Raw genomic sequence first — 12,817 nt, forward strand, 5'->3', positions numbered from 1 at the left:
CATCTCATATTTACAAGGCTAGCATTTTCTCAAAGATAGCATTTCGAGCTAAAAAAAAAAAAGAATTAGCAAATGACTTCCTTGACCAGTCTGTTAGGCAACACTGTCTCTTCATTGTAAAAGTTCCTTACATCACACCTGCCTTCACAGAAACCATCACCCACTTCCAAACCAAAGGCCAACACAGTTAACTAGCTACATGCTACGGACTGCCTCAAGTTCTGACTACGTACGGTAGTCTAGCAACCACGCAAGGTTTCTGTTGCCTTTCCTTAGGAGCGTAAAGGTAAATATTTGCGTAATTGCTACGTTACCGCACGTAGTCACCGAATTTGCGGCAGCGTGGCTAAGCTAGATATAAAATACATATTTTGCGTTATGTTGATTCTCAGCGTGACGTGAGAGTGTAGGAACTGGCTGAATTGCGTGGGTCTGCCAGACTTGGCAGCCCTGCAAGGTATTTATTAGAAAGTATTGATTTTGAATAGTGGGTTATGTTTTTTAGAAATATTATTATACATTAATTTCGATATAAAAATATAGTCCAGAAATATGCAACAGAATGTGATCCGATTCGTTGCAAAGTCTAGTTTATCGAGGTTGGCGGAGGAGCTTAAAGGTAACACTTTCCCATAGCAACCAGGGGTTTGGTTTACCTTAGCAACCATGGAGGACGAACTCTTGCTGATGGAAGTAAAAGACGAAGAGGTCACAAAGGAACAGAAAGAAGCCCTCTACAAACGAGTCGAGGAACTGAAGTAAGGAAAATAGATATTTAAGAACAACCTTGTTGAAAATATCCCAAACGTGAATTTTGTTAACGTAAAGTTGACTTTATCAGTTAGCTTAGTCTGTCTAAAGCTAATGCTAACATGAATAGTTCTGTTGTTGAACAGACTAATATGGTTGGAACAACTAGCTAACCCCTGCTTACTAACGCTAAATATTAGCTACTAGGACATACAGTGTTTCTTTTAAATCCAATTTTAACCGTGGTGATGTAGCTAGACTTGGTTTATGCGACAAGAAATCTAGGTTCGAGCATGCTCCGTAGCTAACCTTACGTTGTTTCTCACCTCCACCTGAGATGTTCCAACGCAGCCCTCCTGGCAGAGAATGGCATGTTTGAACGGTTCATCGGCCGCCAGCGTCCGCGGGACCTGGTGTCCCAGGTTGGGGGAGAACTTCTGTGGGCAGCAGAAGGATCCCAGCTGGAGAGTGCAGTGAGTGATGCACAGTAACAAGACTAGTTAACCCCATATACAAAACTCAGCACCTCTTGTGAGTGTTCGGGAAATAAACACATCGAGTTTTCTCTTACTCTGCACACAAAGAAAGAAACAGAGAGGCCCAGAATTAGTTTCAAATTTTAAATTAGTTTAAATTAGTTTTAATTTTTCTCAATATAAGAAAATTAGATAAAGAATTCAAAGCACAACCTCAAACTTAAATACTGTTTAGGTTGAAAGGATAACAATCACATTGCTGCATATAATGTCCACTATATGGCTTCCTGACACAATCTTGGTGATGATTATTGAAAGTTCCCGTAAAAAAAATCATGATGATGATGACTGTTAAAATAAATGTAATAGTTTAGCCAAAGTAACACTGATTTTAATTCTGTTCCTTAAAAAAGACACCTCCCTGAACTGCACCCATGATGCACTTCATGATTATGTCTGTGTCTTGTGTTTCTTATCAGGGTCATGGACGCAGACGGAGGTCCCGTTCATACATACCAGATCGGCTCCTGCAGCTGACCTTGGAGCAAAAACTTTATGTGGCACAGACAGAAGTAACAGAGACACAACAAGACCAGGAGAAGCTCAAACAGAGATATGAGAGTATTCAGGATAATTACAAGGTTAAAACACACCCCTGCATATAACACTAAAGCAAACAAACAAACAAAAAAAAGCACAATTACAGAACAGTCAGTGATTCTGCATTGTTTTTGTAGGCCTCTCTGAAAGAGGCAGAATTGCGTCTAACAGAGATTAGGAAAGCCAGGAAAGAGTTTGAACGCAGACTGCTCAAATCTACAAAGGACAACAGACTGCAAATGAAAGAGCCAGAGAAGGTGCTCCAATACATCATAGACAAGTTAAAGGTAAAGTTGTGTTCAGTTTAATGATGTCAACTTGTGCAGACTAGTATTAAAGATGTCTTTACACGTGCATTTGTTGAAAATAAATCAGTTGAGTTAACAATTATTTTATACCATTTTCAAACTCATGGTCAAAACTTATCCAAATATGTATACAAGAATTTGAAATTGGCTATTTGTCTTTTGTTTTGGTCAAAGTTTGTCATGTTACTGTAGAAAAGTTCCTCTGTCAGCCTCCAAACCCTAAAATGCCATCATTAGCATCATTAGCGTCACAGCAGTGACAGAGAAATGTCCATCCATCCAGCCATTATCTATACCCGCTTATTCCTAACCAGGGTCACTGGGATCAGCTCTCTTTGGGTGAAAGGCAGAGGTACACCCTGGACAGGTCTCCAGTCCATCACAGGGCCACATAGAGACAAACAACCTCACACACTCACACTCACACCTATGGGCAATTTAGAGTCACCAATCAACCTGACATACATGTTTTTGGACTGTGGGAGGAAACCAGAGTACCTGGAGAAAACCCACACAAGCACAGGGAGAACATGCAAACTCCACACAGAAAGGCCTCTGCTGGGTTATGAACCCGGGACCTTCTTCAGAGAAATGTCATGGATGATATTTTTCTGAATACTTTGTGTTTTGTTACACTATTTTTGATACAGCAGAAAAAGTCTGGTGAAGGCAAATAGCATATTAAAAGTTTGATTAATATTACTTTCTTTCTCCTGTATGGCATGCAACCACTATCTGTTATTTTCTCCCTTTGTCCACATTATTATTCTGTTCACATGCATACCCAAACAGTTTAACCAGTTGGAGAAGTTTAATCTGAAGAACCAGGCACTGAAGGTCCAGGAAAAGAAATTCCAGCAGCAGCTTCAACAGAAAAAAGAGATGGGAAAACATGACTATGAGGTAGAAAATGAAAGTGTGGGTATATACACAGAAGCAGAGAGAGTTGTAAAATAGACTGTTTTATTAATTATGTCCTAAAAGATAACCAGGATTGAACATTTAGTTACAGTACATGTATTGTTTACTTTAAATCATTCCTTGTATTTTTCTAGTTAGTAAATGTAACAGTGTATGGTGATGTGTGTGTTTTTTTGTAGGAAATTTTCCAGGAGTACAATGAGCAAACAATTGACAAAAATCTGGATGAACTCCAAGCCAACAGTTTAAAGATACAACGGATCCTCGCTTTACACAAGGTAAATCATTCTAAATTATAGGGAGACAGATGACATTTTCAGTGTAATGTTGCATAAATGTATGAAACCTAACTTACAGTTCCAATAAAGTTTATCTTCTTTATCATATGTGTGTAAACAGGAGAAACTGCAAAATATAACATGGGAGTCCACAGAGCTGAGTAATGATATAACCAACAGGAAGCAGATGCTGATGAAAATTGAGGAGGAGATACAGCATGCCGAGGAGGTTTGTTATTAATCCAAAAAGCTGTCTAATGATAATTAAGCAATCAACTTTAAGATGGTTGTGATTTCTAACTTAAATTGAGTAATTTATAGCTTCTCTTTTTAATGTTTCTTTAAACTGCACTTACTTAATCATCTTTAAACTAATTCCCTATTCGTACCCTATGGCATGTTGTTAATTTCCTCTCTCCTCAGGACCGTTTGAAAGCAGAGGCCCTCAACCAACACCTGTGCCACCAAATGGCAAATTTTCAGGCTCCTGATATCATTGACTACATTCGTGTCAAGGAAAGACACAAGAAGCTGCTGCAGAGCATTCACACATGGGAGAGGAAGGTCGGCATCGCCGAGGTAAACCAACACTTTGATTTTCTTACCCAAATACATTTGCGTCTCTATTGGATTACTTAACTCCTGTTAATAGTGGGGTAAGATTTTAAAGAGCAGTATCATCATGTCCACTTTAATTATACCACAACATACCTTGGTTCAGCCGAAAAAACCCTGCTGTGTGACAGTATCAAAGTAACGGGCTCTCTCTTTTCTGTTTTCACCAGACGGCCTTGAAGACCCACACTAAAGCCTGGCACACGCAGAGAGACACTTTTACTTCTGTAAACAGTACTGCAGTTGGTGTGAGGTCTAGGGAAAACCAAATACCAGTAAAGCTGCCAGACATAGCCGAACACACAGAGAAGCAGAGAACTGGAAAGCCCACTGCATTTATTCAAGAATACGTGAACGTTTCCTAAACTATGGTGGCAACAGTATAGCACACCTCCAGTTGCAAATGCATAATTTCAGAATATTACAATTTGATACCTTGTTTTTAATGCTTCTTCAGAAATGGAAATGTCATCTTGACGGTCTCTTCCTCTTCATGACTCTCAGGCTTTCTTATGAGTAATTTTTGAACAATAAATACACAATTGAACAATATAAATTAAATTCCTATACTATACTGAGTACTTTGCCTTCATTGCAATGCACTCTGTGTAATGTTAATATTTTGGATACCATTTAGTTGTTTATGCATTCTTGAGTCAGATTATTAGTGTTCCATATGGAGTAAGCTTTAAATGCTTTTTTTCCTCTGAGCTCCTGTCCTTCCTAGTTTCACTGCCCCAGCAAGTATTCACAGTAAGTATCCAGTATACGCAGTTATGTTATTACATTTTAAACCATGATAATTGGGATTAGAACGTGCAGACTCCAATTTTGAGATACTTTCTAATACAGCAATATACTGTATAAGAAAGGGCTATTCTGCATAATGAGTACTTTAATACTTCCAGTACATGAAGCAAATTTTGAATGACTTTTACTTGTACAAGCATTTTAGATAGCGGCATTTCTACACCACAATTAACAGAGTATAAATTAACTGAATTTACTCCATGTACATACTGTAGAAAAAAAAGAATTCCCGCAGGCTTGACAAATAATTTTCTTTATTAGAAAGAAATCCTTGGAGGAATAAGCCCTCAAAGAACTCTAAACATTATGATGTTACATGCCATATATACAGTTATATACATTAAAGTGAAATGTCACACTTGATAAACTGTATTTATTACTAATTTTGTCATATAACTTGTTTGGAAAATGGCATCATTATTCATGTGTTGTCTTCCTTCACTGCATTTTCTCAAAAAAATGCAACTGACATGAAACTGCAACAGGACAATGTCTGAAGATCCCTTTGTAAAGGCACTTTTCACAAGTACATACTACAGATGTACATAGCATCACAGAGTAGCTTAACGCCTACAGATGGCCTACTGTTGACGTTACATTGTGACAAAAGCACACAATTTATACAACTGGTTTCATAGTGTATCTGAATATTCTACATAATTTGTTCTAAATTTCTACCCAGAAACTCAGTAAAGACAAGAATAAGATTATAAAAATAATGAAAGTTAGTAATTCAGATATCAATTAACAATTTGATTATTATACACACATTATCTGTCAAGTCAAAGTGTAAACCTGCTGTTAGAAAGCATTGCTTATTCATTATAAACCAAGTCTTTTCTAAATGTTATTATGCTAGCTAAACAACCCCAGGACAAGCACCCAGTTCTGTTATTTCTACAGTACAGAGGTTACTTAAAAAAAGACACATATAGGGTTGCAGTTAGACTTCACTGGAACATACAGTTTCATGGGGCTATTGCATTTTGAAGTTATTAGTTTGACCTGCACACATGAGAGCTGACTGACATAGGCTGTTCATCACTGATTGAGAGAGATTTCCTCCTGTTCCAAATGTGTCACAATCATCCACAAACGCTGGAAGTCCAAAGTGAAGCCTCAAAATCAATCTCTCGTTTGCACATTACTGATATTCACACCTAAACATAAAACAGACCAGGGGGACTCAAAGCAGGCTGCTATTTCAAGAGATGTTCACAAAGAAAAGCATAGGAAGCAGGGTCAACTTATTAGGTAGCTTTTACAGTAACAGTCATTAGGTCCATGGCTACTGGCAACACTCCCACAGAGCGCAGCCTTGAATCTATACACATCAATCAACATGAAGAATATGCCTACATCATATATGGAGGGTCAACAACCATGCTTTAACTTATACAGTCTTGTCTTTGGGTAGATAAAGCCAAGCAAGGCATAAATGAATATGGTGCGTGTTCCACACCCGATTTTTACATATGTATTGTATATACTGAAGTTTGGAGATGATTTGTCACTACAATTGTTCACACTCCATAGGTTATACAGATTAAGTAATTAGACATATATCCCTTCATCATGATTTACTGAATTCAAGAATGCACTGAAATGTTCAAACAAAGTTCACAATGAAGTAGTGGTTTTATCCAAGTCATATCTTGTTCCAGGAAACATGGGAATTATGTTCAAATAGATAAAGACTCCAGAAAAATGGGATCCTTGCACTTCGAAGACAAGTGATGGTATGCCTTGCAAAGAAAGTTAGAGTTTAAACACTAGTACTATTTATTAACAAGAGTACCATTAACTCTTAAGGGCTCTTTAGGCCCATAATCAGTCCAACCTTCAAACCATCTGCCTAGGTAGTCACGGTACCTTTGTAATATTTGAAATCAGTTACATCTCCATGTAAGTTAAAGCTTGTGAAGCAGTTCACCACACCTTCAGGAGCCCACCTGGGAAAAAGCAAAAAATACATACTCTAGTTCTATATGTGAGGATGCCACTGTGGTCTCGACAAGCACTGTTTCCATTTCAGTGGTAAACAGAGAAGCTACATGCACCATGTTTGGTTCAAAGGTACAGAGTTCATGAATGTAAACTAAACCAACTAATATACATTTTTCAAAACCTTGAAGGAAGCCTTTGTGATTTGTTGTTTCTTTTTAAAAAGGCCGTGTTAGACAATATTTATCTAAGCATATCAACACATCAATGTGAACATGTTACTGAAACTGAAAATTTGTTCGATTCACAAATTTAACTCGCCAGTCTTCCCACTTTAAGGTCTCATTTGAAATGTAAGCAATCCCAAAATGCAAGTAGTGCTTTCCTACCCAGGTCCAAGTGTTTTACATGTTCTTAGATATTATCTGTAGAATGCCAAAACACTGGAAGCATTTTGCAGCCCACTGGAAGTTGATGGAAAGTTTGTTACATCTTTGGTTCCAGTCCGAGATGTTACATGGTGCAGGACTTGTCCAGAGGATCTTGAGTAGATGTCTCAGGAGGCTGTGCTGCCTGGCTGGACTTGGGCAAAACCATTGGTTTGGGCCTCAAGGCGGGGGGTTTGAGCTGCACCCCCATGCGAGGTGCTACCACAGGTTTGAAGGTGCTCATAGTGTCGCTGGAGGAGCTAGTGCTGCGGCGGATTAGTGGATCAGTGTTGGCAGTGGACCTCAGCATGACACCGTGGATGGGGCTTAGGGATTCACTGGAGCTGGCCGGTGTGGGACCCCCGCCATTGCTGCCGGAGGTCTGCCGCTGCTCCAGGGTGTCCAGCACCACATCAGGGGCATGCTTGGCTGAGCTCTGCCGCTCCAGCTCACGCAGCTCATTCAGAGCAGTGTTCATGGTTTCTTCTATGTCCTGCAGGAGGCAAAGAGAGTGTCTGTGAGGGAGGAGGGAGGATGTGAAGAATGTTAACACAGGTACAAGAAATGAGAGAAACAGGATGGTTGGGATTAAAAATGAGAGAGGGAAACGAACACATGGTGAAATACACACAGAGGGCATAAAACGGAGTAGAATGTAGAACTAGGGAACATACAAAACTATGTAAGCTGAAAAACACAGTGACAGTTTTTCATGAAAATACCAAGCATGCGTTACACATTTTAGTAGAGAGTATTACTTTGCACCGGCGCCTCTCCCTCTGCATGCAAATGACTTTGGATAGCAAAGGAGATGCAGAGATGACAACATGTTCATCTGAGCATCCTCCTTGTAGGCAGACAGCCAGCCCAGCACTATTTAAAGGGCTCTATGAGACCTCTGCTTTCCCGCTAAGGCTCTCAGCATGAGGCACCACCACCTTCCTAATGCACGTCTGCTTGATCATTAATTATGACAATCTAACATTAATTATTATTGTAGGGCATTGATAGATTTTCGTTTTCTAACAAAATAAGATTTTTTTTTCAATGCCTATAAACAAAACTACAGTAAATAAAGATGATGTGTCCCAGTGTCATGCTATGCTCCCTGCTGTCTGCCTGTGGAACTAGTCTTTTGCATGTATTTAGCACACAGACACAGGTGCAGCCAGAGGAAGCAGAAGACAGGGACTGACTATGTTTTTACAGGGCGGGGCAGGGCTTTGATGGTGGAGGGAGCTGCGGTCGGGTCGCCGCTCGTCCCGCGCTGACCTGTGCGATGGTCTCCGGATCCAGGGACTTGCCACCATGGTGGTGGTGGTGGTGGTGGTGGTGGTGGCCATCAGTAAAGCCTGTGTACTGGCCCGAGGAGGTGGAGCGGCGGATCGGGGGGCTCTCCATTTTCTTCAGGGACTCGTGACGGCTGATGTTAGTCAGACTGCCGTGGCCAGTGCGGCGCCTTCGCTCGGGACTGTCCATGGGCATGTGGTTGCGACTCCGCAGCACATCACGCGGACTGAAGTGGCCTAGAACCGGGGAGCCCATCTCCGGGGTGCCACCATGTCCTCCATGACCCCGCTGGGATTCATGCACCATGCAGTGGACATCGCTGGGACGGGCAGGAGGCCGCCGAGATGGTGGGTCTGATCTTTTCCTGTGCCTACTGGGGTAGACGATTTGGACAAAGAGGAAACAGCAAACAGAAGTTGTTGAATAAATTTCTCTTTTTGGATAAGTTCTTTTCAGATGAACTCAACAATAAATGAGTCATAAAGAAAATGCAGTCAGAAGTTTCCTTTAATGATTACTGGTGCACCTGGGTTCAATCAACACACAGAGTAGTAGTGAGAAAGGAAGAAAGAACTCATGAAATGAACAACATGAAATGGACATGAGAAGGTTTAAGGGAGTAACTACAGATAGTGTTTTTTTTAATATATTTGACCTTGAAGACACAAATATGGCTCTGTCTTCTTTTCCTTTCGGCTGCTCCCTTCAGGGGCCTCCATTTAACCCTATCCTCTGTATCCTCCTCACCCACACCAACTATCCTCATGTCCTCCTTCACTACATCCAAGAACCTCCTCTTTGGTCTTCCTCTAGGCCTCCTTCCTGGCAGCTCTAACCTCAGCATCCTTTTACCAATGTGTTCACTGTCCCTCCTCTGAACATGTCCAAACCATCTCAATCTGGCTTCCCTGGCTTTTTCTCCAAAACATCTAACATGAGCTGTCCCTCTGATGTCCTCATTCCTGATCCTATCCATCCTCGTCACTCCCAGAGAGAACCTCAACATCTTCAGCTCTGCTACCTCCAGCTCTGCCTCCTGTCTTTGTCTCAGTGCCACTGTCTCTAAACCAGACAACATTGCTGGTCTCACCACTGTCTTGTCCACCTTTCCTTTCATTCTTGCTGACACTCTCTTGTCACACATCACACCTGACACTTTCCTCCACCCGTTCCAACCTGCTTGCACACGTCTCTTCACTACTTTTCCACACTCTCCGTTGCTCTGGACTGTGGACCCTAGGTACTTAAAATCCTCCACCTTCTTCACCTCTACTCCCTGTAACCTCACTGTTCTACTTGAGTCCCTCTCATTTACACACATGTACTCTGTTTTATGTGGCTCAGCTTCATTCCTCTCCTTTCCAGAGCAAACCTCCACCTCTCTAGATTTACCTCCACCTGCTCCCTGCTCTCACTACAGATGACAATGTCATCTGCAAACATCATGGTCCATGGAGATTCCTGTCTAACCTCATCTGTCAGCCTGTCCATCACCACAGCAAACAAGAAGGGGCTCAAAGCCGATCCTTGGTGCAGTCCCACCTCCACCTTGAACTCCTCTGTCACCCCTACAGCACACCTCACCACTGTCTTACAGCTCTCATACATGTCCTGCACCACTCGAACATACTTCTCTGCCACTCCAGACTTCCTCATACAAAACCACAGCTCCTCTCTCGGCACCCTGTCATACACTTTTTCCAAATCTACAAAGACACAATGCAGCTCCTTCTGGCCTCCTCTGTACTTCTCCATCAGCATTCCCAAAGCAAATATTGCATCTGTGGTTCTCTTTCTTGGCATGAAACCATACTGCTGCTCACAAATGCTCACTTCTGACCTCAGCCTAGCCTCCTCTACTCTTTCCCATAACTTCATTGTGTGACTCATCAGCTTTATTCCTCTGTAGTTTCCACAACTCTGCACGTCTCCCTTGTTCTTAAAGATGGGCACCAGTACACTTCTCCTCCATTCCTCAGGCATCCTCTCACTCTCCAAGATCTTGTTAAGTAGCCCAGTCAAAAACTCTACTGCCACAATATACACTTCCATACCTCCACAGGTATGTCATCAGGACCTTTCTACTCTTCATCCTCTTCAACACCTTCCTCACTTCATCCTTACTGATCTTTGCTACTTCCTGCTCCACAACAGTCACCTCTCCTACTCTGTGCTCTCTGACATTTTCCTCATTCATCAACTCTTCAAAGTATTCCTTCCATCTTTCCATCACACTTGTGGCACCTGTCAACACATTTCCATCCCTGTCCTTGATCACCCTAACCTGCTGCACATCCTTCCCATCTCTGTCTCTCTGCCTCGCCAACCTGTACAAATCCACCTCTCACTCCTTAGAGTCCAACCTATCATACAAATCCTCATACGCCCTTTGTTTGGCCTTTGCCACCTCTACTTTCACCTTACGCTGCATCTCCCTGTACTCCTGTCTGTTCTCTTCAGTCCTCTCAGTGTCCTACTTCTTCTTAGCTAACCTTTTCCTCTTAACACACTCCTGAACTTCCTCAATCCACCACCAAGTCTACTTATCTGCTTTTCCTCCTGGAACATGGCTCTGTACAGTCTTCTAATACCCATCTTTGAGAGATTAACTAAATGAATAAATATTTGGAACAGTTCCATTAGAAATATTTATTCATGCTTTTACAGCTTTTGTAAAAACTAAAAAAAAAAGGCAACATTTAACATTTTTTCTGTTTCCTTGTACCTTCCAAACATATAGTATTCTTTTTAGCAACACAAAAAAGTCATGTTTTCCAATGGACTACCATGTGTTCCAAAAACTTAAGCCCATAAATTATATATATTATATTTGTGGCTTCATTTGAAGCCTCTGGAAAAACAGTAATCTTTCAGACATAAAAATCCCCTAGATTAGATGCACAGAGTGTATATAGAAAATATGTTTGTACACTACATTATCTGTAGTCTGTAGTGAAGCTTGTTGTCACTTTGGGAAAATAAAGCAAACATCAGTAGTGTGAGATAAGCTCATTTGGAGAGTGAGGGGACTGGGCTGTCAGCCAGAGGAGCTCTGCCGGCACCACAGGCTCCCCAGGAGAAGCTACAGCTGCCACAGCAGAACGTCTGTCCTCTACTTGAACCTGGACCACCTCAGCACCATACGCGACTAATCTGAGACGAACACATTTGGTGTGAAACATGGAGCATGCATGTACATACAGTATGTCTGATCCGACACACTCTCATGAAATTGTACGGGTTGGAATTCATGCTTGATGCTTTTGTACAGGAACATCTACTCCAATGAAGCAGTTCTGTTGTTCCACAAAAGGCCAGCAGCAACACATCCTCCTCAGTATGACTCTAACAGGCTCTATATATTTATGCCGACCAAAACTAGGCAGAGCTGTGACATTTATACAGCTAACTAAGATCACAAACATCACTTTCTGTCTAGCAGCAGGATGACTGAAAATAATACTTGAGCATGACTGCTGGCATAGAATTTTAATCTAGAACATTTAATAATACATTTATGTAATATTTATTATGGGATCTTAGACATTCAAATAACATTTGTATGGTAAAAAAGATATATTTATTATTACTCTTCACATATCCCTTTTTCTGTTCATACATTTTGCAAAATGGCAGCAACTTAAAATATTAAAACAATAACGTCTAAAAGCTAATAATGCCAGATAAACTGTCTTAATTAGTCCTCCATCTGTATTACTGCTTTATTGTGATGATGAACAAACAGTAAATTACTCATCCTTTAATCACTTCTCCAAAGCAAATGGCTTCATTTGAGAATTAACGTCTGCCTAATGAATGCTGTTTCAGCCATTATCATTACAGTTTACAGGCAGCTTCATCATTGTGCTAAACAAAAAGCAATAATGAGCAAAGGCTGGACAGACCGTGAGGGTCTAAGATGATTTAATTGCAGTTATAGTGCAGCATATTCCTGCAATGACGCTAGTCTCCAGTATCTTCCCAGACACTTTCACAAAATATATCAAATATATCATATACAGTGGGTACGGAAAGTATTCAGACCCCTTCAAATTTTTCACTCTTTGTGTCATTGCAGCCATTTGCCAAAATCAAAAAAGTTCATTTTATTTCTCATTAATGTACACTCAGCAGCCCATCTTGACAGAAAAAAACAGAAATGTAGAAATTTTTGCAAATTTATTACAAAAGAAAAACTGAAATATCACATGGTCATAAGTATTCAGACCCTTTGCAGTGACACTCATATTTAACTCACATGCTGTCCATTTCTTCTGATCCTCCTTGAGATGGTTCTGCTCCTTCATTGGAGTCCAGCTGTGTTTACTTCAACTGATTGGACTTGATTAGGAAAGGCACACACCTGTCTATATAAGACCTTACAGCTCACAGTGCAT

General features: G+C 40.9%; 2 protein-coding genes across 5 annotated transcripts in view; one reads left to right on the plus strand and one right to left on the minus strand.

The window, feature by feature from the left end:
• Positions 1 to 539: 539 nt before the first annotated feature.
• cfap263 (cilia and flagella associated protein 263) lies at positions 540 to 4,522 on the plus strand. Its single transcript, XM_026310988.2, has 9 exons — positions 540 to 758; positions 1,088 to 1,223; positions 1,706 to 1,867; positions 1,964 to 2,113; positions 2,927 to 3,037; positions 3,235 to 3,333; positions 3,455 to 3,562; positions 3,757 to 3,912; positions 4,119 to 4,522. Exons 1-9 carry the CDS (start codon positions 667 to 669, stop codon positions 4,311 to 4,313), a joined length of 1,209 nt encoding a protein of 402 aa, XP_026166773.1. The 5' UTR covers positions 540 to 666; the 3' UTR covers positions 4,314 to 4,522.
• Positions 4,523 to 5,021: 499 nt separating this feature from the next.
• The window catches only part of srgap1a (SLIT-ROBO Rho GTPase activating protein 1a), a 79,392-nt gene continuing 71,596 nt past the window's right edge, over positions 5,022 to 12,817 (minus strand). Inside the window, exons 21-22 of one of the 4 annotated variants that reach the window (XM_026310983.2) lie at positions 8,403 to 8,793; positions 5,022 to 7,623 (exon numbers count right to left, since the gene is read on the minus strand). In XM_026310983.2, the coding sequence (XP_026166768.1) occupies positions 7,216 to 7,623; positions 8,403 to 8,793 (799 nt within the window). In that variant the 3' untranslated portion in view covers positions 5,022 to 7,215. Of the gene's footprint in view, positions 7,624 to 8,326; positions 8,794 to 12,817 lie in introns of all 4 variants that reach the window. The other 3 variants (XM_026310984.2, XM_026310986.1, XM_026310985.1) reach the window with 3 other exon arrangements.

This window comes from Mastacembelus armatus, chromosome 6 (assembly GCF_900324485.2).
Source record: "Mastacembelus armatus chromosome 6, fMasArm1.2, whole genome shotgun sequence".
NCBI lineage: Eukaryota > Metazoa > Chordata > Actinopteri > Synbranchiformes > Mastacembelidae > Mastacembelus > Mastacembelus armatus.

Coding starts and splice junctions, on each gene's coding strand:
- cfap263 (XM_026310988.2), top strand. CDS start 667: ATGGAGGACGAACTCTTGCTGATGGAAGTAAAAGACGAAGAGGTCACA. Junction 759..1,087: donor AAACGAGTCGAGGAACTGAA/GTAAGGAAAATA, acceptor CCTCCACCTGAG/ATGTTCCAACGCAGCCCTCC. Junction 1,868..1,963: donor GTATTCAGGATAATTACAAG/GTTAAAACACAC, acceptor TTGTTTTTGTAG/GCCTCTCTGAAAGAGGCAGA.